The sequence below is a fragment of the Engraulis encrasicolus genome, chromosome 22 (assembly GCF_034702125.1).
Source record: "Engraulis encrasicolus isolate BLACKSEA-1 chromosome 22, IST_EnEncr_1.0, whole genome shotgun sequence".
NCBI classification, from domain to species: Eukaryota; Metazoa; Chordata; class Actinopteri; order Clupeiformes; family Engraulidae; genus Engraulis; species Engraulis encrasicolus.
This window is the reverse complement of record NC_085878.1, coordinates 45,847,370-45,870,484: the sequence shown is the minus strand read 5'-3', so window position 1 is coordinate 45,870,484 and position 23,115 is coordinate 45,847,370. Positions and strand designations below refer to the sequence as shown.

The 23,115-nt window shown below is 41.7% G+C and overlaps 4 protein-coding genes across 4 annotated transcripts in view; all 4 read right to left on the bottom strand.

Moving 5' to 3' along the window:
- The window catches only part of LOC134438525 (UDP-glucuronosyltransferase 2A2-like), a 33,405-nt gene extending 21,738 nt beyond the window's left edge, over positions 1–11,667 (bottom strand). Inside the window, exon 1 of the mRNA XM_063188105.1 lies at positions 11,580–11,667. The gene's annotated coding sequence lies outside the window, so the exon portion shown is untranslated. The remainder of the gene's footprint in view (positions 1–11,579) is intronic.
- LOC134439129 (UDP-glucuronosyltransferase 2C1-like) lies at positions 1,633–4,036 on the bottom strand. Its single transcript, XM_063188982.1, has one exon. The coding sequence runs from the start codon at positions 4,033–4,035 to the stop codon at positions 2,425–2,427; it is 1,611 nt and encodes a 536-aa protein (XP_063045052.1). The 5' UTR covers position 4,036; the 3' UTR covers positions 1,633–2,424.
- Positions 7,631–11,627, bottom strand: LOC134438526 (UDP-glucuronosyltransferase 2C1-like). Its single transcript, XM_063188106.1, has 2 exons — positions 11,580–11,627; positions 7,631–10,220 (listed from the first exon to the last, which is right to left on the bottom strand). Exon 2 carries the CDS (start codon positions 10,214–10,216, stop codon positions 8,618–8,620), a length of 1,599 nt encoding a protein of 532 aa, XP_063044176.1. The 5' UTR covers positions 10,217–10,220; positions 11,580–11,627; the 3' UTR covers positions 7,631–8,617.
- Positions 11,668–18,450: 6,783 nt separating the features above from the next.
- Positions 18,451–20,748, bottom strand: LOC134438528 (UDP-glucuronosyltransferase 2C1-like). Its single transcript, XM_063188109.1, has one exon. The coding sequence runs from the start codon at positions 20,746–20,748 to the stop codon at positions 19,153–19,155; it is 1,596 nt and encodes a 531-aa protein (XP_063044179.1). The 3' UTR covers positions 18,451–19,152.
- Between the last annotated feature and the right edge of the window lie 2,367 nt (positions 20,749–23,115).

Here is a 23,115-nt window from a genome sequence, read left to right as displayed (position 1 = left end):
TCCACAATGATGATGTCCTTCTTAATGTCCTTCTGTGTGTTGTTTAACAGATGAGTGGCCCATGGGACAAATGACCACCTTAGCCTGTCTGTCCTGCAGGTGAGGGCACGGAGTCTGTGACTGAAGACTCAGCTGGTTAAAGAAGGTGGTGTAAAGGGGGTGTTGCTCATTGTCCAATAGAGTCCAGTCTGTTCAGGGCTCTGCTCCCAGCTGTTGAGGTGAGAGTTTCCAGCTTCATGCCCACCACTGACCCTGCCTTCCTCACCAGTCTGCCAAGGCGTCCACCGTCTATCTTTCTAATGCTACCACCCCAGCAAGTCACAGCATAGAAGAGCACGCTGGCCATGACAGACTGGTAGAACATAAGCAGAAATCGACTGCAGACATTGAAGGGCCTCAGTCTTCTGAGGAAATAGAGCCTGCTGTGGCCCTTCCTTTAGAGTGCATGTGAATTTGTGGACCAGCACAGTTTATCGTCAAGGTGCACTCCTAAGTACTTGTAAGTGCAGACAGTCTCCACATTCTCTCCCCCAATAGAGACAGGCACCAAGCACTAAGCTGAAATTGTGTAGCAGCCATGCTCTTTTAGGAGACAAGGAGATTAAGAGAAGGAATGGAGTTCAATGGAAAGTCATACACATTTAGGAAACCAGACTTGATGCCACCTGGTTGCATATGTGACACGTGGTACTACAGTATGATTTATCTTGGTTACCATGAAAATCTTTGAGTTGCTTTGAATTACATTATGTCACCATTGAACGATTACAAATTCCCTAGTCTTTATTTGAGGAAATCTACACACATTCAATCAATCAATCAATCAAAAATATGTTTAAAAGAAGATAGGCCTACTGTTGGGGCAGTTCTAATTTGGACAGGGAGTTGGTTCCAGCATTTTGCAGCATAATGACTAAATGCCATTTCACCCTGTTTAGACCTGACCCTAGGCACAACCAGTAGAGGAGATTCTGAAGACCTAAGACATCTATTAGGATGATATTGCTCAATCATATTTACAATATATTTAGGGCCTAAGCCATTCAGTGACTATGAACTATCAGAAGTCTATCTAAATCTCACTGGAAGTCATGTAATGACCTAAGTACTGGAGTGATGTGGTCCCTTTTCTTTGTTTTAGTCACAGTTCTTGCTGCAATATTTTGGATTAGTTGCACCTACCTGAGTGACCTTTGGGGGAGACCTAGGGTATTGCAATAGTCAACTCTACAGGTAATAAAAGCATGGATTAACTTCTCCAAATCCTGTTTACATACAAAATCCTTAACTCAAGCAATGTTCCTAAGGTGCCAAAAAGCAGATTTAGTAATGTTTTTGATGTGAGCATTGAAACTGAGATTATACTGTCCAACATCACACCAAGGTTTTTGACACAAGACTTAGTTTTAGGTTATTTGGATTCCCAGAGATTCTGTCTTCCATCTTCGAGACCAAAAGCAATTATTTCATTATACAGTACGGTGCAGTACAGGTACATCATAAAGGATATATAGGCTAGTCTATTTTGCCTGTTTGTTCTGAAATTATACATAAAGAAAACATTGCAGCAAAATAGTGTGGTTGAACAATGCCATGATTTAATCAAATTATACCAAAAACTGACTATGACAGATAGCAAAAAATTGGCTCTATGGAGGAAGTGGTAGAAGTACCAGGGTATGCAGTCGGACTCACTGTCCTTCATAGTCAGTGTTGCCAGATTTTGAGAGAGAAATAAGTGACTGGCATCCTGAAAACAAGCTGAAAAGAAGCGATTGAAGACACAAAAAAACAACAACAGCAAAAAGAGGAGTGTGTGTGTGTGTGTGTGGGGGGGGGGGGGTCAGTCAGGTACCTTGTCAGAGACCTTGAAGGTGACTGAGGCAGACACAGAGAGTGGGACCCACCAATGTTCTTATATAGACTATAGAGTAGTGTTTCTCAACGGGGGCGATACAGCCACTCATGGGGGCATTGGTGAGCCCTATGGGGGCGTTGAGAAGGACACAGTTGAGAGGGGGCGGTGCTTAGTTGTCATTGGGGGCATTTGTCCATTTCATTTTTTTTAACACTAAGGGGTCAGGCTAATGATGAGGTCAAGGGGTCGTTGGGAGGCTTAGGATGAGGTCCAGGGGGCGTTTGTTCAAAAAAGGTTGAGAACCACTGCTATAGAGTGAGTGAGGAAAACAGTGTTGTCATTGAGGAACACAATGTTTCAAACATCCAAACACCCAAACACATTCAAACCACAGGCAGAGCAGAAGCAAACATCAAGTCCAACCCTGAAAAAAGAAGCCCAAAAAATGCAACCTGTGACTGAAAGTTTTAAAATGATTGCTCAAAAAAGAAGGCCAAAGTTGCTTTTATTAAGTGGAATTGCCAACCCTGTTCATAGTGTAAACGGTGTCTGTATATATTTTTTTTTTAAATCAATTTTTTTTTATCCTTTTTACGTTTACTTTTGCCACACAGATATAAGGAACACCTTATGAGAAAAAACATAAGGAACAACATCAGGAAGAAAACAGCAAGCAAGAACATCATCACATCCAGGGAGTGGTAGGAGTACCAGGGCATCTTGTAGGACTCTGTGCGCAGGTGAGCAGCACCTTTGTGTCTCATGACAAACTCGATCCAGAAGAGGGCTCGGTCCAGGGGCTCCATGGGCTGGTCTCTGTGCAGCCTGGAGAGTCTCTGCATGTTCTCCCTGTAGGACGGCACATGGAGCACCTCCTGCAAGGCCTGGAGGAAGCTGTCTTTGTTTAGCATGGAGAGTGTTATGATTTGTGCACCACCTCGTTTCTGCAGCCTAAGTAGGTTATCATACTGGTCAAAGAATAGAGGTAGTCCTACAACGGGAACCCCATGATAGATAGCCTCATGTACCCCGTTAGTTCCTCCATGGGCGACAAAGAGTTTGGTTTTGGGGTGTCCCAAGAGGTCATTTTGGGGCATCCAATCAACCATGAGGGTGTTGTTCCCCAGGCCTGAGGGTCTGTCTCCTGTGTACCTCCAGATTACTTTCTGTGGCAGTTCAGCAAATGCTCCAGCTATTTCCTCAGTCACATCTCTCGGAAGTTCACTTACAAACGTCCCCAAAGACATGATGATAACACCATGTTCTCCAGAGCTCTGCACAAAGTCCTCCAGGTCTTGAGGAAGAGGCTTTGCTGGCTTGCACTGGAAGCCACCCATGTAGACCACATTGGGCATGGTGGGGCGGGGGAACTCAAACACAAAGTCCACTCTCATCAGCCATAAATCCGCTGTCTGCAAGAGGTCAAAAAAATCAATTTTGGGACTCAGGTACTTATCACAGACAGCTTGGTACAGTGGTTTAAGTTGAAGCTGGTTCTGCAAATTTGACAACAAATGGAAAATCATATTTTTGACCCTCTGTGAGAAGGTCATTGTGTCTGTGAGTCCTGATCTTGTTGCTGGTATGTAGGAGAAAGGAGATGGAGCCAGAGTAAGGTGTCCCTCCATTGTTACAACCCATCGAACATTGTACACCACCGGAAGGTGAAGATGGTAAGCCAACATTATACCAGCTCCAAATGCAGGGTCTGTGAGTATCAGGTCAAACTGACTTTCATTCAGTCTCCTCATGAAGGCCTGGTCCTCAAACATGGCCTCTGCGATTTCACACACATGTTCAACTGCCTTTGGCATGAAATCCAGCACCTCGCGTTGGAGACTGATGAAGGCCATGACAGAACTCTTGCCCCTCTCTATGTCAAAGAGTTTCTGTAGGATTGGCTTGATAAATTCCTCATCAAAGCCCTTAGAGACAGTCACTGTGATCGAGTTGAAATAAGGCGACTCCTCTTTGATGTACCAGCTCTTGGTGGTTCGCAGCACAGTGATGGAGTGTCCTTGGCTGTGTAGAGCTCTTATCAGGATGTCCATGTTCACCCAATGGCTTCCTTCCACTGGAACCACCAGGATTTTTCCTCCATGACATGCTGGGACTGACAGGAAGAGAACCGTCACCAGCAAGAGAGGTGGGAGAATGCTCTGCTTGAAATGTGGCATGTGTCTGTAATGAAAAAAGGCATGTTAGCTATTTAGACCTTGTTGTGAAAGTCACACGAAGACATCAACACACCCAAATAATACTTAAAATGCCAAAATATTTAAAGAAAATCAAAGGACGAAAGAAAATACTACGAATCAAGTAAGAAACAGAAATAACAAACTGAAGATGAATAAATGTGAATGATATTCAATTTAGATAAATAGCAAAAAATACACAACATTGGCCATAGATCATATTTGATGTTTGAAAGACATTTTTATGAATAAAGGCTCCTATCTTTGTGTTTTACGATAATATTAATTACATTTGTATTTAAATGTGTAGGAATTCAAATTGTCTTAATATCATCACAAACCTTAAGAGGTAAACTGTTATTACTCGTTTTCTAGCCATATGCTGAATCTTTTGTCCTGAAGTAGTGTTTCATCTGTCATGTTCCTATTAATTGTACACCTACATTAGTGAATTACAACCTGAGCAGTGTTCAATGGTGTATGTGTAGATCACATGCAAACTCAGTTCTCAATTTAATCCATGCTGTACTTTCCTTCACTGTCCTATGATTTTCTTTTAGCAATGGTATGCTGCAGACTAAATTCAAAGTCTAGCTCAATAAGACACTTTTGAAACAGCATATCCCCAGAAATCTCACCTGAATAAAGATATCGATGTGGTTGGCATATTCCTTAGTCTGAAACTGCTAAAAACGCATGTCTCTCCTTGCTAGTTTGTTCTGAAGTGTGTATGTGACTCCCACTTTTCCTGCCTCACGTGGAGGGGCTTAGTGTCATGCAGGTCAAAGAGCATTCACACGCAAGCCTTTTTAAGTTAACGAGAAACAATGTTATGTCATCATTTTAACAGAGACAACCTCAGTTGAAAATAATCTAGCATAATACTCCATCAGTGGATTAAGTATGTAATGTCCTTATGAAAACCATGCTGATCCATATTTGAGGTCAATGTTTGTGTAGGCTCACAAAAGCTTATTCTTCCCATTCACCCAGGGTGTTTCCAAGCCTGTATGCTGCAAGAGGTACATTATTGAATTAAATGAAATTGAAATGAAAGTGACCAGATCACCCATACAAGTTATTTACATGACATTTAAATAATGCAACAATCTCGAAAATGTACCATATATGGTTGGGTTGTACTCTCAGAGGGTTTTGAGCTGTTGTACTCAGCTGTTGAGCTCTTGTGTGTTGTTCTGGCACTGGAGGGCAGAGTAGAGCTCTACTGAAACCCACTTTTGACATGTCAGAGTTTGGTCAAATTGAGCCAGAGACCATTGATAAGGTAGACACTATTCGTGAGGAGTTTATTTTGGAATTGATATGATGTAAGGTTCTAAGCTACAATCCTATAACAGTCGTGTTTTTTTTTTTTTAGCCCAACTGGGAAACTCTAACTCCCATTGTCATTGGGACACAGTACTCCTCAGCACACAAGTGTTCACTGTAGTGTACACAATGAAATTGCATTTACGCCTCACCCGTGCAAGCGGGCATCCCCCTATGGCACCCCAAGGGAGCAGTGCGATGGGACAGTACCATGCTCATGGTACCTCAATCATGGAGGAGGATGGGGGAGAGCACTGGTTAATTACTCCCCCCACCAACCTGGTGGGTCGAGAGTCGAACCGGCAACCTTTGCACTACAAGTCTGACGCCCTAACTGCTTACCCATGTTCTTTAACACCTTAGCGCAGAGCCTATGTTATAACCTTCCTGGCACCTCACTAATACTGTAACAGCTATGTCTTAATCTGTTACTTAACCCCAAAATGTAAGCCGTACCACCAGTGACACGCTCTAATAGTCATTGAAAGGTTAATTACTATAGTACTACTCTATTGTGACATAACAGAGGGCCTTTAGTAATGCACAATGACTCGGTCATTGCCTTTCTGGTAACAGCAAATATATAAAGCCGTGTTTTAATGGGCGTGGGCTCTCTGTGCTGTCATAGCAATGTTGTTATGATGTAGTTGAGTATTTAAAGCAAATAGTGAATAGGCCCTCCAGCGAACTTATCTGCAGTAAGAGGCTACGGAGACAAGCAGACTAGGAGAATGAATTGGGTTCAATGGAGAGTCATACACATTTAGGAAACCAGACTTGATGCCACTTGGTTGCATTTGTGACACGTGGTACTACAGTATGATTTACATCTTGGTTACCATATTGAAAATCTTTGAGCTGTTCTGAATCAGGCCTACATTATGTCACAGTTGAAAGATTACAAACTGTCATGTTCACTTGTCTTTATTTGAAGATATCTGCACGCATTATACAGTATGGTACAGTACAGGAACATCATAAAGGATGTAGTCTTATTTTGCACGTTTGTTCTGAAATTGTACATAAAGAAACCAGTGGCGGCTGGTAGTCTGTCAAACAGGGGAGGCTGTTCAATTACAATATGTCCAGAACGCAAAAAAAAAGGGGGGGGGGGGGGTCAATTTTGACACACACCTTATATTGGTCCTGTCACATATGGCCTGCCCTCACACACTGAAGGACTCTTGTTGAAACAAATTTGTTAATCATTAATCATTATCCCCCTTGTAGCCTATTCATAGGGAAATGTTTTTATTATTATTATTATTATTCATTAGGCCTACCTCCGCCACATAATGATGTGATTGAGTTTGCCTTCGTTGTCTTTGTTCATTACTGGGTGCACGGCTTAACAGCACAGTAGGAAAGGACTCGCCACTCACGGGACTTGGCAGTTAACCAGTTGATCAGACACCACGAAAGCTCAAAAGAAAAGTTTGTTCTTCCCTACCTTTTTCACCAAGTCAATATTAGGCAGTGCTCTGCTCTGCTCCTTGATATTCATTTTCTCCTCATAAGGACGACTGGAATTCGCCAGAATTTAATCCACAATGCTTGGCATTTCATTTTGCATAGCTCTCTAGCTTTCTTGCAAGCTAGCAATAACGAAAAGTAGGCAACATCAACTTTTGAATTGGGAGATTAAAAAGGATAAGGACGTGCCACTATTAAGACTTTATTCGCAACACTAGGTTTACAAGAATATGTACACAAAACTAGAGTACAACCCAATGAATAGCTTCCCCACTGGTTATCACGACGAAACTTCTCAGTCAAATGAATAACATATCCGCATTTCGAAATGAAATCAACTACTGTAGCCTACTGACACGGGGTTCACCCAATCACAAGTCGGAGCTCCAGTCTCCGGTCCCTCCCCCCTCCTCTCTCTTCTCCATTCACTCCCAGTGAGGCTCAGTCTCAAAATTAAAAAAATTTCACGGCAATAGCCAATGACCGTTTAGCATTTTGCCATTGAAAAAGCGCACAATCCCACATGCCATTGAAGTCCATTGAGACTCGACTCGCTTGCGTTGTCATGAGCGGAAAAAAAAAACTCGTGCGAGCTTCGGGATCTTATTACAGATTGGTTTAATCTCTAAATTGAGCACATGCATCTATGGAGCTGGGTCTGAAATAGCAATGATATTAAGTCGTGTAAAGCATTAGTTTACATACTATTTCTCCGTGATTTTGGACAGGAGGCGGCGCCTCCCTTGTACTCAAAGAGGAATCGCCTCTGAAAGAAACCATTGCAGCAAAATCAAAATAATGTGGTTGCATAACGTCATGATTTAATCAAATTATCAGCAATAACAAATAAATGAACAAATAAAAACCTGGCTCCATCCAGGAAGTGATAGGGGGACCAGGGTAGGACTCATGTCCTTTATAATCAGTGTTGCCAGATTTTGAGAGGTTCAGTTAAGTCAGGGGGGGTGTGCCACGCCAATTACTCCAGGCCTTGAGGATGCTTTGGTTCTGGGTATTGTAGAACACTTGGATGAGGAAGAGAACTCGCACACCAAGAGTTGCCGATGCAGGAAAGGTGTTTAATCCATCAACTTAAACAAACATAAAATAAAGTGCTACCAAGTGGGGGTGCATTGAAAAAGGAAAATAGTACGTGTCCCACCTGTATATATGGTTTGCACTGACGAGGGTCTGAGGACTGAAACGTTTGCATTGCACCCCCACTTGGTATAACTTTATTTTATGTTTGTTTAAGTTGATGGATTAAACACCTTTCCTGCACCGGCAACTCCTGGTGTGCGAGTTCTATTCCTCATCCCATATTTTGAGAGGGAAATAAGTGACTGCCATCCTGAAAACAAGCTCAAAAGAAGCGATTGAAGACGGAAAAAAAACAAGAACAAAAAAGGAGGGGGGTCGTCAGTTGCGTGCCTTGAGAGGAGACCTTACTCTTTGCAAGCATCTGTGTGATAGATAAAACCCACAAAAGTGACCGAGGCAGACACAGAGAAGGACTTAACAATCTTGTTGTTGTCTAGCTTGTAAGGGTGAGTGAGAAAAACAGAGTTGTCATTGAGAAACATGTTTGAAACATCCAAACACATTCAAGTCACTGGCAGAGCAGAAGCCCAAAAAACGCAACCGGTGACAACAATTTTTAAAGCCATTGCTCAAAAAAGAAGCCCAAAGTCGCTTTTCATAAGCAGAATTGGCAACCTTGTTCATAATATAAATTGTGTCTGTATTTTTTAAGTCCATTTATTTAATCCTTTTTACTTTTACTCTTACCACATAGACGTAAGGAACACCTTATGAGAACAAACATAAGGAACAACATCAGGAAGAAAGCAGCAAACAAGAACATCATCACATCCAGGGAGTGGTAGGAGTACCAGGGCATCTTGTAGGAGTCTGTGCGCAGGTGAGCAGCACCTTTGTGTCTCATGACAAACTCGATCCAGAAGAGGGCTCGGTCCAGGGGCTCCATGGGCTGGTCTCTGTGCAGCCTGGAGAGTCTCTGCATGTTCTCTCTGTAGGATGGCACATGGAGCACCTCCTGCAAGGCCTGGAGGAAGCTGTCTTTGTTCAACATGGAGAGTGTTATGATTTGTGCACCACCTCGTTTCTGCAGCCTAAGGAGGTTATCATGCTGGTCAAAGAATAGAGGAATTCCTACCACTGGAACCCCATGATAGATAGCTTCCTGCACCCCGTTGGTTCCTCCATGGGCGACGAAGAGTTTGGTTTTGGGGTGTCCCAGGAGGTCATTTTGGGGCATCCAGTCAACCAGGAGGGTGTTATTGCCCAGGGCTGAGGGTCTGTCTCCTGTGTACCTCCAGATTACTTTCTGGGGCAGTTCAGCAAACACACCTGCTATTTCTTTGGTTACATCGGTCGGAAGGTCACTTACAAACGTCCCTAAAGACATGATGATAACACCATGTTCTCCAGAGCTCTGCACAAAGTCCTCCAGGTCTTGAGGAAGAGGCTTTGCTGGCTTGCACTGGAAGCCACCCATGTAGACCACATTGGGCATGGTGGGGCGGGGGAACTCAAATACAAAGTCCACTCTCATCAGCCATAAATCTGCTGTCTGCTGAAGGTCAAAGAAATCTATTTTGGGACTTAGGTACTTATCACAGACAGCTTGGTACAGTGGTTTTAGTAGCATTTGGTTCTGCACCTTCATCAGCAAATGGAAAATCATATTTTTGACCCTCTCTGCGAAAGTCATTGTGTCCGCAAGCCCTGATCCTGTTGCTGGTATGTAGGACAAAGGAGATGGAGCCAGAGACAGGTGTCCTTCCCCTGTTGTAATCCATCGCACATTGTAAACCAAGGGGAGGTGAAGATGGTAAGCCAACATTATACCAGCTCCCCATGCAGGGTCTGTAAGTATCATGTCAAACTGACTTTCATTCAGTCTCCTCATGAAGGCCTGGTCCTCAAACATGACTTCTACCATTTCACACACATGTTCAACAGACTTGGGCATGAATTTCAACACTTCAAGTTGCAGACTTATAAAGTTCATGACAGAACTCTTGCCCCTCTCTATGTCAAAGAGTTTCTGTAGGATTGGCTTGATAAATTCCTCATCAAAGCCCTTAGAGACAGTCACTGTGATCGAATTGAAATAAGGCGACTCCTCTTTGATGTACCAGCTCTTGGTGGTTCGCAGCACAGTGATGGAGTGTCCTTGGCTGTGTAGAGCTCTGATCAGGATGTCCATGTTCACCCAATGGCTTCCCTCTAAAGGGACCACAAGTATTTTTCCTCCATGACATGCTGGGACCGACAGGAAGAGAACCGTCACCAGCAAGAGTGGTGGTAGAATGCTCTGGATGAAATGTGCTGGCATGTGTCTGTAATCAGAAAAGGGCATGTTAGCAAGATATTTAGATGCCGTTTCCACGTAGCTGGATATTTTTATATGTGGATATTTTTTTCTCCTGCTTGTGTTGGTTTTGCATTGGTTTTGGCCTTCCGTTTCCACGTAGCAGATATTTAAAAATCCAGGTGCAGGAGAAAAAAATAGCAGGAGAAAAAAATATCCTGTTTAGGGGTCTGAAACGCATTTGTTACAATGGAGGATTTTTTTTATCCACATGTTGCGTTTCCACGTAGCAGGAGAAAAAAATACCCTGCTAAAAAATATCCTGCTACGTGGAAACAGCACCTTAGACCTGGTTTTGCAAAATCAAGACACCAACATAGAGTAATAATACTGATGATTTATCACTACCGAAGGTTAATTTAACCTGCTGTAGCCTACTGAGCCAGCTTTGTGGAATACCCTCAGTGCAGGTAGAAGCATGGAACAAAGTACAGTCCACACAGATACACGTAACACACATGTAACGATAACACACACACAAACAACACACCTTCATCAAAACAGAGACACATTTTAAGACACATTCTCCAACCATGAGCTGAGTCTGTCTCCTTACTCCTTACTCCTCTTAATTGTTCAGCTAATGACAACCAATGGAGCAGTGTCAAATGGTAAACGTGTAGGTCCCATGCAAATTACAGCTCTGGCAAAATTTGAAAGACCACTTTCAGTTCTTCTGAGTTTGCTATGGATAGGTATGTGTTTGAGTAAGAAAATCATTGTTATTTCATTCTACACAAGCCATTAAGCCAAGATCAGCAACTTGAATTATTGCACCAGGCCTGGAATTAAGTCATTCAAGAACAATGTGAAGGACCAATGGACGCATTTCAAGACGCATGAAAGCTGTGACTATAAATCCGGCTTATTCCATCAAATATTGAATTATTATTGAATATTATGTTGTTGTTGTTATGTAAGTTAATATCATCTTGTTTTCTTTGCCTTTTTTGAGATTTGAGATTATGTGTTATTTTGACTATTTGAGATTTTCTGCAAATAAATGATCTAAATGACAATATTTTCTTTCGAAATTTGGAGGAAATGTTGTCGGTAGTTTATAGAATGAAATAACAATGTTTGTTTTACTCAAAGACATACCTATCTATAGCAAACACAGAAAAACTGAACATTTCGCAGTGGTCTCTCAATTTTTGCTAGAGCTGTCTCAAGTCTTGCATGCTGTATGTTTCTTTAATACTCAATGGATTTCTTTTGGCAATGGCATACAAGTAAAAATAAATAAATAACATTCTCTCAAATGTGTATTAAATTGGTTCTGAATCAACCAGTGAAGTTTCAATTACACTGTAACCGTACATCTCACCTGGATTAAGGTGTGGATGTGGTTGATGTTTGCGGTAGCTTCCTCCACGCTTCCCCTCGTGCAGTTGTTCTGAATGGCATGCAACACGCTCATTTTGCTTACTCATATGTGGCTTTCTCTTGTGCCGGCCGGTCAAAGTGCGTTCACCTGCAAGGCTAACAATTATGTCCGCTGCTTATAAAGACAGAGCTTTTATGTCATTATTTTGACAAACACAACCAAAGTTACAGCATTTTATACGGGCTGCAAAAATCAAGCATAGTACAAGGCTATATGAGAGGACAAAGTATATTGTGACTTTCTGAATACTGTGCAGATCAGGAACTGCTGTTACAACAGCCGAGGTCAACAAAGTTTGAGTAGGTTCACAACAGTTTATCCTCTGCTCCTCCTATTGGTTCAAGGTTTGCGGTGTGTGTATGCTGCAAGCGTCAGGTAATAAATCAAATGAAGCCCCTAGTCATCCCTTTGAACAGGTTGTGGAGCCCCTGTTGCAGGGCCTGGAGAAAGCTGCCTGTGATTAGCATGAAAAGTGTCATCATTTTTGCACTACCTTATTTTGCAGGCAAAGGAAGTTGCCATATAGCCTACTGGCATACATAGCCTAATATAAACACCACCGGTCAAAAGTTTAGTCACCATTCCCCCACGGTACTTTTTTCGGACAATTTAGCCTCCATTCCATTTCCATTTTAATTCTGGTTTAAAATCAGTTTATTGACCTTGGTTAGATGGGACATTTACAGTAATTCCGAATTAACTCAATTTAATTCAGAATAAAACTTAATTCCATTTTGAAAACATGTCAACATGTTATAGTTTGGAGTTAAATGAGAGTGCAATGTAAACGCCATGCAACTTTTTTTTAATTCTGAGTTATTAATTCCGAATTAAAACCATCATGTAAACCTGGGGTAGGCAATTAGCAGACCAATATGGCCCGCCATCAATTATATTCGGCCCACAAGATGCAGCAAATAGCAGTGCAGGGCAGTGCAGTGAGTGCTGTCAAATAGCCTAATAGAAAACAAATGCAGACAGTATTAGTTACATGCTTCTTTATTTGTCCTGCATTCAGAATCTACATTTGGTTCCATGGCTTTTGAACCAAACACACACATGTTGCTGCTGCTTCATGCCTGTTACTTGAATGACTGTACTAGAAAACTAACTAGCCTACCAACTGCGTAGTTGTAAATATTGCACATTACAATTGTTTACTTTATATTTATTATTATTTCACAATGCTACTATCACTATGTCAGAATTGTCACAATAGGACATAACTGGAAATGCACAACAATGCCTCTTCTTAATATAGTTATATGTATGTCTGCTGTTGCCCTGTCTTGCACTCCTATGTAAGGGTATTGTATTGGTACTCTAGGTGTAATGTATGTGTAATGTCTATGTCAAATTGTCTATGTCCACACCTAAAGACTATGTCTACGTATGTCTGCATGGGAAACTACTTGACTTGACTTTTGACAACATTTTGCATTGATACCTAGCAATCTTCAAATAATGAAACATGTTATAACAATAAACAATTGGCCATTGTATACATAAGTTACAGCAGGTTGCTATAGGTGTGCACAGATAGGGGCGAGGTGGTGCTAAAGCACCTACTCCTTTGCCCTTTTTAAAACTTTTTTTTGTCTCAATGTACTGTGGTTCATGTTGACATTATCATCTACAAATGCTTCACAATCAAAAGCCTACAATATATTGCATAATATATGGCTATCTCCCCCTAACCAACAAGAACCGGCTGTCCAGAGTTGTAAAAAATGCTGTTAAAATCCCAGGGCGACCCCAAAAACCACTGGACAATCTTTATTGGACTGCAGTTGATAAAAAAACTGTTTATATTTTAGATGATGACACCCACCCCCTTCACCCTGAATTTGAACTGCCCCCCTCAGGGAGGCGCTACAGAGCACACATTGCAAGAAAAAAAGTATCTACAAACATTTGTTTATACCTAACGCAATTTCCATGGTTAACAAGCAATGAAAAAGCTAGACTGGTCTAACAAAAAATAAGGGACTGGATCTGGTACCTGACTTGTGCGGGGTGTACCTAATCACCGGAACGGACCAAAACGGACCGAAACGGACAGGAACTTACCGGAATGGACCGAAACAGGGCCAGAACGGACCGGAACGGACCCAGATTTAGCCAAAACTGACCGAAACGGACCCAGATTTTTCATAATAAGAACACATTACGCTGTGAAACAGACCGGAACTTACCCAGATTCAGCGAAACCCTAAACGGACCCAGATTTTGCATTAAGAACACATTAGGACGCGCTAAAAAAATCTTCGAGAAGCCATCTGTGATATCAAATGACTCCATAAACTATGAAGGTTGTTCATAGCCTTCATATACATACATAGCCCCTGTCATGGCTGTCATTTCAATTCTCAAACAGTCCAAGCTGTCATTTGTCAGCAGTCTTTGTAATTCCAGAGGTAGCTGGTGGAGCACTCAAATGTTTTTTTGGTAGTAGCCTCTCTCGTATTATAGTCCTAGCATACACAGTCCACAGAGGACACAAAATCAAAGAACAAAAAAGACAACAACAAAAAATGTTCCATGCGCTGCCATCTGTCTGGAATATTAAGGAGGGCATGGAAAAGTCGCAAAGGAGGAATTAACGGCACACAATAGGTCTAACTGGCTGGCCCCGAGGTTTCATTAGCCTACTCTTAATGTTATGTTGGATAGGCTACAAGATGTGAACAAGTTACTAAAACGAATTTCTAGCCTAGGCCTACTTCTAAAGTTTGCAAACAATGCCCAATACGTTAGCATTTATGCGGGACTTATTTCCATAATATTCTGCTGTTATATGATGATGTCAAAGTCACGTGAAACTACCAGTCTACCAGCGAAATTGCGCATTGGCTAGTGAGTGTATGGATGGAGTGACTAGGCCTAACACATTGACATGTGGGAATATGCCTATAGGGTGCTATGAAAATGCTTACAACTCCTTAGAACTGTAGGCTACTGTTTTTTCACCAGTGAAGTTTAAGCTGGTCAATAGTCTATTGGGGCAGCTCTCTAGCGCGTCAGTGGAGACGCGCGCGCACGCACACACACACACACATCGACATATCTGTCTCTCCCTCTCCTTGTCTTCATAGTGCTCCTTGTGTCAACAGGTGAGAGAGACATAGGGTATTCCATAAAACTGTTTAGGTAACGTGAAGCCTTTCTTCGTGCTTGTCATGGTTTTGGCCAGCAACTTTCAATACTCCACGATATACATTTGCTCATCGTTACACGCTCTCAATCTCGAACGATACTTACACGCTCTCAATCTCGAACGATACTTGAAATGTTTACTAGAAATAAAATATCCCAAGTGGTCACAAGAGGGTCCGCGTGTCTCGCAGCGAGGCCCATGACAGCGCAGGTGTCTCCTGCGCTTTCGATGCCCATGCTCTGAGACAGGCGTAAGTGCAAGTGCGCACTCACCCCCACCCCCCAACTAACTTTGGATCCGTTTCGGTCGGTTCCTAAATTTGGGTCCGTTTCGGTCAGTTCTGACTAATTTATGGGTCCGTTTCGGTCAGTTTTGGCCAAATCTGAGACCGTTCCGGACGGTTCTGGCCAGTTTCAGTCAGTTCCGGTCCGTTTCACAGCGTAATGTGCTCTTATTATGAAAAATCTGGGTCCGTTTCGGTCAGTTTTGGCTAAATCTGTGTCCGTTCCGATCCGTTCTGGCCCGTTTCGGTCCGTTCCGGTAAGTTCTTGTCCGTTTCGGTCCATTCCGGTGATTAGGTGCCCCCCTTGTACGGTATATGATGTATATGCTGGGAAGGGCGGCTAGAGCATTTTTTCCCAAACTAGGGTTTGCATACCCTTAGGGGTACGCAACGTCATTGCAGGAGGTATGCGAAAAGATTTGGAATAAAAAAAATGCAGGAAAAAGAAATGAAATGGCAAAGAACAGTGGCAACGTAATCAGACATCCTAAGTCCCTGATATCGACAGTGATTCACGGATGCCCGCAAATCGGATAAAATATAGGCCTACAGGATTTTAGACTATGCGAGACACAGAGTGTTTTTTTTTTTTTAAACAAACGCGAGTGAGAGCGTATGAAAGACAACTCGTGCAGCATGCGTGGATTACTTCGATTAGATTGCGGAGGCGAGATATATATATATACACTCGCCTCCAAAAGAGTTGTCGCCTACCCATCTGTTTGGAATAACAGCTAATAACCTGACTTTCAATTAATCACTTGGCTTCAGAAGTCACTCATATGAAAGCTACAACCCTCTCGAATGAAAATGTATGTACAAAAATAAATTTCATGCACCAAAGAAAGATTGACCCTTTAATGAACACAGACAGGGCAGATTTTGACAAGACAAAAGTTTTGTCGCCTATCGAACATAATGTGAAAATGAGCAAATAAGTCACTTCAAAACACTTCAAATATGCAGATCGGGTGTCATACTTAATCACTGATTCACTCACACCTCTCTAGAGAATCAACTTTGGCCTTAGGTGTATGTTTAGGGTCATTGTAATCATGGAAAGCAACACAATGAAAATCAATGGAGTTCAATGAGAGATGGTGACATATTTGCTATTCGTAGAGCAATACATTTTTAACTTCATGATGTAATCAATGATAATCGCCCTCACACACCAGCAGCATGCATGCAGCTCCACATAAGAGCTGTATCCCTCCCATGTTTGACTTTAGGCACCATGTATTTTTTCCAAATTCTTCACCTTTAACACCAAAGAAGTCTCTCCCACTGTCCTGTCTCAAAAAAGCCAGCCAAGAGTATGTCAGGCCTAATTCTGACAAAAATGCAGGCTAATGGGACTCATACTCTGAAGTCAAGATCCCAAGATCAACCATTTTAGAACTGATAGCATCAAAACTTTATGGTGTTGGAGATGAAGAATATGAAAAAAGAGAAATGGTGCATACAGTGAAACATGGTACAGATACAGCTCTTATGAGTAGCTGCATGCATGCTGCAGGTGTTTGAGGACTTTTATCATTGATTAAATCATGAAGTTAAACATGTATTGCTCTACGAATAGCGAATATGTCACCATCTCTCATTGAACTCCATTGATTTCCACTGTGTTGCTTTCCATGATTACAATGACCCTAAACATACACCTAAGGCCTAAGTCGATTTTCTGGAGAGGTGAGAGTGATTCAGTGATTAAGTATGACACCCGATCTGTGTATTTGAAGTGTTTTGAAGTGACTTATCTGCTCATTTTCACATTATGTTCGATAGGCGACAAAACTTTTGTCTTGTGAAAATCTGCCCTGTCTGTGTTCAATAAAGGGTCAATCTTTCTTTGGTGCATGAAATTTATTTTTGTACATATATTTTCATTCGGGAGGGTTGTAGCTTTCATATGAGTGACTTCTGAAGCCAAGTGATTAATTGAAAGTCAGGTTATTAGCTGTTATTCCAAACAGATGGATAGGCGACAACTCTTTTGGAGGAGAGTGTATATATATATATAGAGAGAGAGAGAGAGATAGAGAGAAAGAGAGAGAGAGAGACCTTGTGGAACCGAGCGCGCTGAGCAAAACAAGCCTCTCTGATTGGATCGTCATAGTTATCAGATTCATCAGTCAGTGCAGCCTGCGAGATGGCAGACGGGGGAACCCTCTAGTAAGAAACAAAAATACTAAGACTCATTTTACACCAGAGTATGCTAAGCATATCCCTACTTCAGGTGAATAATGATGAGAGGTGCACTGTTTGCAACTGTAACTTCAGGTAGGCTGAGTCGTAGGGTAGGCCTATAGGGTCGATAATATTATCCCTGAAATCAGTTTTTGGAACTTGGGATGTCTGTTTACTTGGTTTTCTATGGTGGGATAGGAATGCCCCATTAATTCCTGTCTTTTTTATGTCCATGGTTAGCTCAAAAGCCAATGAAATTCTTTCTCGGTCTCTCTGGTGTGACAGCATTAGCTTCAAGGCATCATCACTGCTCTCCTTTCTGTGACAGTTTAACAGTGATGTTCCATGTATAGGCTATCTTCAGCCATGTGTGGGGAGACTGAGGAAGACGTACATGTAATTGTGAAAAGGCTGTCTGGGTGACAATTAAAGAAAGAAAAACTGAAGACCCTTGAAAAATGCAGTTGTGCTGTACTGTCCAAAACATATTAAAGCATTAAAACACAGTAGCCTATATGCAGTAGCCTATATGCACAATTTAGTAACATATGCTTGCGGACAAGCATACTAGGCAAGAATAGGCTAATTGTTAGCCTATTGTTTATTCTTGCAAGCAGAGGCCAAAGGCCAGTGAAAATTCATATTACAAGAAGGACGCTCGTCGTGCCAATTGTAATTCATTTCAATGCGTTAAATAGGCCTTCTTGCACCAACACCATCTACTGTCCATGTGTTGTGATCCTCTCATTTGTGGACCAGTGTTATCAAGATGTCATTTGTAACAAGATAGACTTGACTTGCTAATAAACTTTGTACAAGTGATATCTTGATCATATCACTCCACAAATGAGTGCATCACAAGTGAGATATGGTCTGGGAAGAACCATGTAGGCCTATTCCTTTTCTTATAGGTGAGGTCAATCTAAACTGTTTAAAATACTACAAAGCTTAATGGAAAGCTGGTTTTGCTGGTCTAGTGTCAATGTGGTGGACCTGTAAACAAACCACAAGCTTCCATTTGTCTCTTATACAGTATGTCTCGTCCACTACCTCCGTTCTGTGGTTGAAATTCCCAAATTCCAAGGATTTCAGCATGGGTTTTTCCTAACATCATAATGAGCACATGGGAATGACCAGGCTAACAAAAAGATGCAATTCTCTTTAGAAACAAGAAACTGTATTGATTGTATATATTCATCTCAAAAAGGTGCATTTTCCCATGAGAAACCACAGAGGGAAAATTATATGATGGTATAAATCATAGTGTGCAAAAAACTGACAATGACAGTTAGCAAAAAGATTGTTAGGAGTGTTAGGAGTACCAGTAAAGATATTCAACAGATGATACACCAAGATGAAGTATAGCATAGGTCACCAATGCAACATAGTGGGTCATCAATTCCGGTCTCCTAAATGGGTGAGGATTTCCCATTGCATTCCATTCAGTATCTTAGGGTGCATTCCAATATGCGACCTTGCGCCATCCACTTGTGCTTGTGGCCTCACCCCTCCTCCGTGGAGGAAACAATTAAGTTTCCCAGCTGTCAGCCTAGCCACAACAACTTTTGGGGGAGTATTCTTCATTCACCATCCAGTTTGCAAAAGAGAAAATGACTTTACAATTGAGCTTTTGCGAGACATTGAAATATAATGCTGTTGTCAGTGATGTCATCATGACGTATTACTTCCTGGTACGAGGCCACAAGCACAAGTGGAGGATGCAAGGTCAGATATTGGAAGGGGCATGGCTGCCATAGGATGGCAGCTCAGAACCTTATGTCTTATTCAATCGGGGATAAAGTCCTATCAACCGTCTCCTCCTTTGTAACCTGGGCACCATATAGGACTCACTGACGTAAAGACATGCATTCTTAAGCCATTCATTAATCCTTTTTACTTTTACTTTTGCCACAAAGACGTAATGAGCACCTTATGAGAGCAAAGATAATGAGCAACATCAGGACCAAAACAGCAAGCAAGAACATCATCACGTCCACGGAGTGGTAGGAGTACCAGGGCATCTTGTAGGACTCTGTGCGCAGGTGAGCAGCACCTTTGTGTCTCATGACAAACTCGATCCAGAAGAGGGCTCGGTCCAGGGGCTCCATGGGCTGGTCTCTGTGCAGCCTGGAGAGTCTCTGCATGTTCTCCCTGTAGGACGGCACATGGAGCACCTCCTGCAAGGCCTGGAGGAAGCTGTCTTTGTTTAGCATGGCAAGTGTTATGATTTGTGCACCACCTCGCAGCCTAAGGAGGTTATCATGCTGGTCAAAGAATAGAGGAATTCCTACCACTGGAACCCCATGATAGAGAGCTTCCTGTACTCCGTTAGTTCCTCCATGAGCGACAAAGAGTTTGGTTTTGGGGTGTCCCAGGAGGTCATTTTGGGGCATCCAGTCAACCAGGAGGGTGTTATTGCCCAGGGTTGAGGGTCTGTCTCCAGTGTACCTCCAGATGACTTTCTGGGGCAGTTCAGCAAATGCACCTGCTATATCTTCAGCTAAATCACTTGGAAGCTCACTGACAAACGTCCCCAAAGACATGATGATAACACCATGTTCATCAGAGCTCTGCACAAAGTCCTCCAGGTCTTGAGGAAGAGGCTTTGCTGGCTTGCACTGGAAGCCACCCATGTAGACCACATTGGGCATGGTGGGGCGGGGGAACTCAAACACAAAGTCCACTCTCATCAGCCATAAATCTGCTGTCTGCAAGAGGTCATCAAAATCAACTTTGGGACTCAGGTACTTATCACACATAGCTTGATACAGTGGTTTAAGCAGCATCCTGTGCTGCAACTTTGCCAGCAAATGGACAAACATGCTTTTGACCCTCTGTGAGAAGGTCATTTTGTCTGTGAGCCCTGTCCCTGTTGCTGGTATGTAGGACAAAGGAGATGGAGCAAGAGTAAGGTGTCCCTCCATTGTTACAACCCATCGAACATTGTACACCAAGGGAAGTTGAAGATGGTAAGCCAACATTATACCAACTCCCCATGCAGGGTCTGTAAGTATCAGGTCAAACTGACTTTCATTCAGTCTCCTCATGAAGGCCTGGTCCTCAAACATGGCCTCCACCAATTCACACAAAGGCTTTATGGCCTTTGGCATGAATGTTGTCAATAGCTCGAATTGCAACTGGATGACGTCGATGGTAGAACTCTTACCCCGCTCCATTGCAAACACTTTTTGCTGGATTGGCTTGAGGAATTCCTTGTCAATACCCTCAGAGACCGTCACAGTCAATGAGTTGTAGTAGGATGACTCCTCTTTGATGTACCAGCTCTTGGTGGTTCGCAGCACAGTGATGGAGTGTCCTTGGCTTTGTAGGGCTCTGACCAGGATGTCCATGTTCACCCAATGGCTTCCTTCCACAGGAACCACCAGGATTTTTCCTCCGTGGCACACTGGGGCAGTCAGGAAGAGAGTAGTCAGCAGCAATAGAGGTGGGAGAATGCTCTGGGTGAAACGTATCAACATTGTGCCTGCAAGCATAAAAGAATGTTAGCTACGTAGGCCTACTGCATTTACATCTAGTTGTGGAAATCACATAAAATACTAGCATAAATTACTAACTAAAATACTGCTAATACTGTAATAATGCAGTAATTATCTATGGCATTTTGTGAAAATCACAGGTAGAAAGAATATTGAATTGATGCAATCATATTATTTTTGTGTTATATTTGCCAGTAGCCTACCTCATAATGCCATATTATCAATGTGTGGAGAGGCAGCTACATTTTTTTAATCGAGCCACTTCTACCATAAATCATAAAAAACTGTTATGACCCACTGGTCACTAACTGTAAGCCAAGTCTGTGTTCTTACACAGTAGTCTGTTGTTGTATTTCCATTTTCCACTTTCACAGTAGTTTATTCAAGCTAAGACTAAGAGTTTTTGTATCGCAAGTTGTCTGACATATAATGATTAAATCTGCAAATGAGATCACATCTACTTAAATAGGCTATGTGATAAAATGTGCTATAGCAGGCTAAACATTAAACAATTTGCAAAAGTAATGATTTACACTTTTTAATGATAGGCCTACTTAATCCACCCTCCATCCAAACCATCACATATGAAAAATCGGTAACACTTTAGAATAATGGATGCAAAAAAGCATTATAAAGACTTAATAAATAATTAACTATTGATGAACAAAACATTAACAAACGTTTGTAAATGACTAGGAAATGCTATGTTAATATTTTATATTTATCAAACATTTACAAGTTGCTTGTAAATGAATAAAATACTCTGTTATAAGGTGTGTAAAATCTTGCATATATCATTTGTAGATATTTTATAAAGCATTAATAAAACTTAGTTAATAATAAAAACATTTGTTAATGTTTTATTCATCATTAGTTAATTATTTACTGAGTCTTTACTAAGGAACATTATTATAAAGTGTTACCGAAAAATCTATATTCCTCACTTTAGTGGAATAGCCTATACTTGTTTTAAAGGTCAGAAGCAGCAGATGCCCAATGAATTTTGTCATCAAGGGTAAAATCTGCTACAGTGAGGAGAATAAGTATTTGATCCCTTGCTGATTTTGTTGGTTTGCCCACTAATAAAGACACGATCAGTCTATAATATTAATGATAAAATGTATTCTAATATGGAGAGACAGAATATCAAAAAGAAAATCCAGAAAATAACTTTGAAGAATATATTTTAATTGCTTTGTATTCCATTGAGGAAAATAAGTATTTGACCCCTCTAGTCAAAGAAGACAAAATACTTGGTTGCAAAGCCCTTATTTTCCTGTACAGAGGTCAGATGTTTCTTTCAGTTAATGACAATGTTTGTGGATATATTAGAAATGATTTTTGTCCACTTTTCTTTGCAGATCATCTCTAAATCATTTAAGTTGTATGACTGTAGCTTGGCAAATGGGAGCTTCTGTTCCCGTCACAGGATTATTATAGGGTTAATGTTTGGAAACTGTCTGGGCCACTTCATGACCTTAATGTGCTTCTGCTTGAGCTACTCCTTTGTTGCTTGAGCTGTATGTTATGGATTATTATCATATTGGGAGACCAATCCATGACCCACCTTCAGTCTAGTGGTGGTGGAAAAGAGGTTGGCATGCAGCATTGTATGTTTACATGTCTCCCTCCATCCATTTCTTGATGATGTGAAGTTGTCCTGTGTCTTGGCCAGACAAACAACCTCAAAACATAATGTTACCACTTTCATGTATGATGTTGGAGAAGGTGTTGTTCTTGGGATCATAGGCAGCATTTATCTTACTCCAAACACATTGAGTTGCGTTAACGCCAAACAGTTTGATTTTGGTGTCATCTGATTCCAGCACCTCCCAATCATATCCTAATCCAGTTTGATGTTCATTGGCAAACCTCAGGTGAGCCTGAACAGGTTCCTTCTGAAGCAGGGGTACCATACATGCACTGCAGGATTTTAATCCGCTGTGGTATTAAGTGTAACCAATTGATTTCTTAGTGATAGAGCAGCTGCCTTCAGATCATTACCTAGCTCCTCCCATACAGTTTTAAGGTGCTATACTGTATCTCTTTTTTTCTGGTTATTAAATTCCCACAAGGTCAAATCTTGCATGGAACCACAGACAGGCCTAAGATTGATGATTGATGATCATTTTGTATGTCCTAAAATTGGGAAGAAATGCACCAACAGTTTGCTCCTTAATATCCAGGAGCCCATTTCAGCCTTGTTGAGTTCTAAAATCTTGTCCCTGACATCCTTTGACAGCTTTTTGGTCTGTCCCATGTTGGCAAGTTTAGTTTGATTGATTGACTGATTCTATGGACTGATTATGCAGATTCCATGAGTCTTTTGTGCAAGTTACTATTAACAGG

Excerpts from the sequence above, each read along its gene's own strand:
- LOC134438528 (XM_063188109.1), bottom strand. The coding sequence starts at position 20,748 with ATGTTGATACGTTTCACCCAGAGCATTCTCCCACCTCTATTGCTGCTG.
- LOC134439129 (XM_063188982.1), bottom strand. The coding sequence starts at position 4,035 with ATGCCACATTTCAAGCAGAGCATTCTCCCACCTCTCTTGCTGGTGACG.
- LOC134438526 (XM_063188106.1), bottom strand. The coding sequence starts at position 10,216 with ATGCCAGCACATTTCATCCAGAGCATTCTACCACCACTCTTGCTGGTG.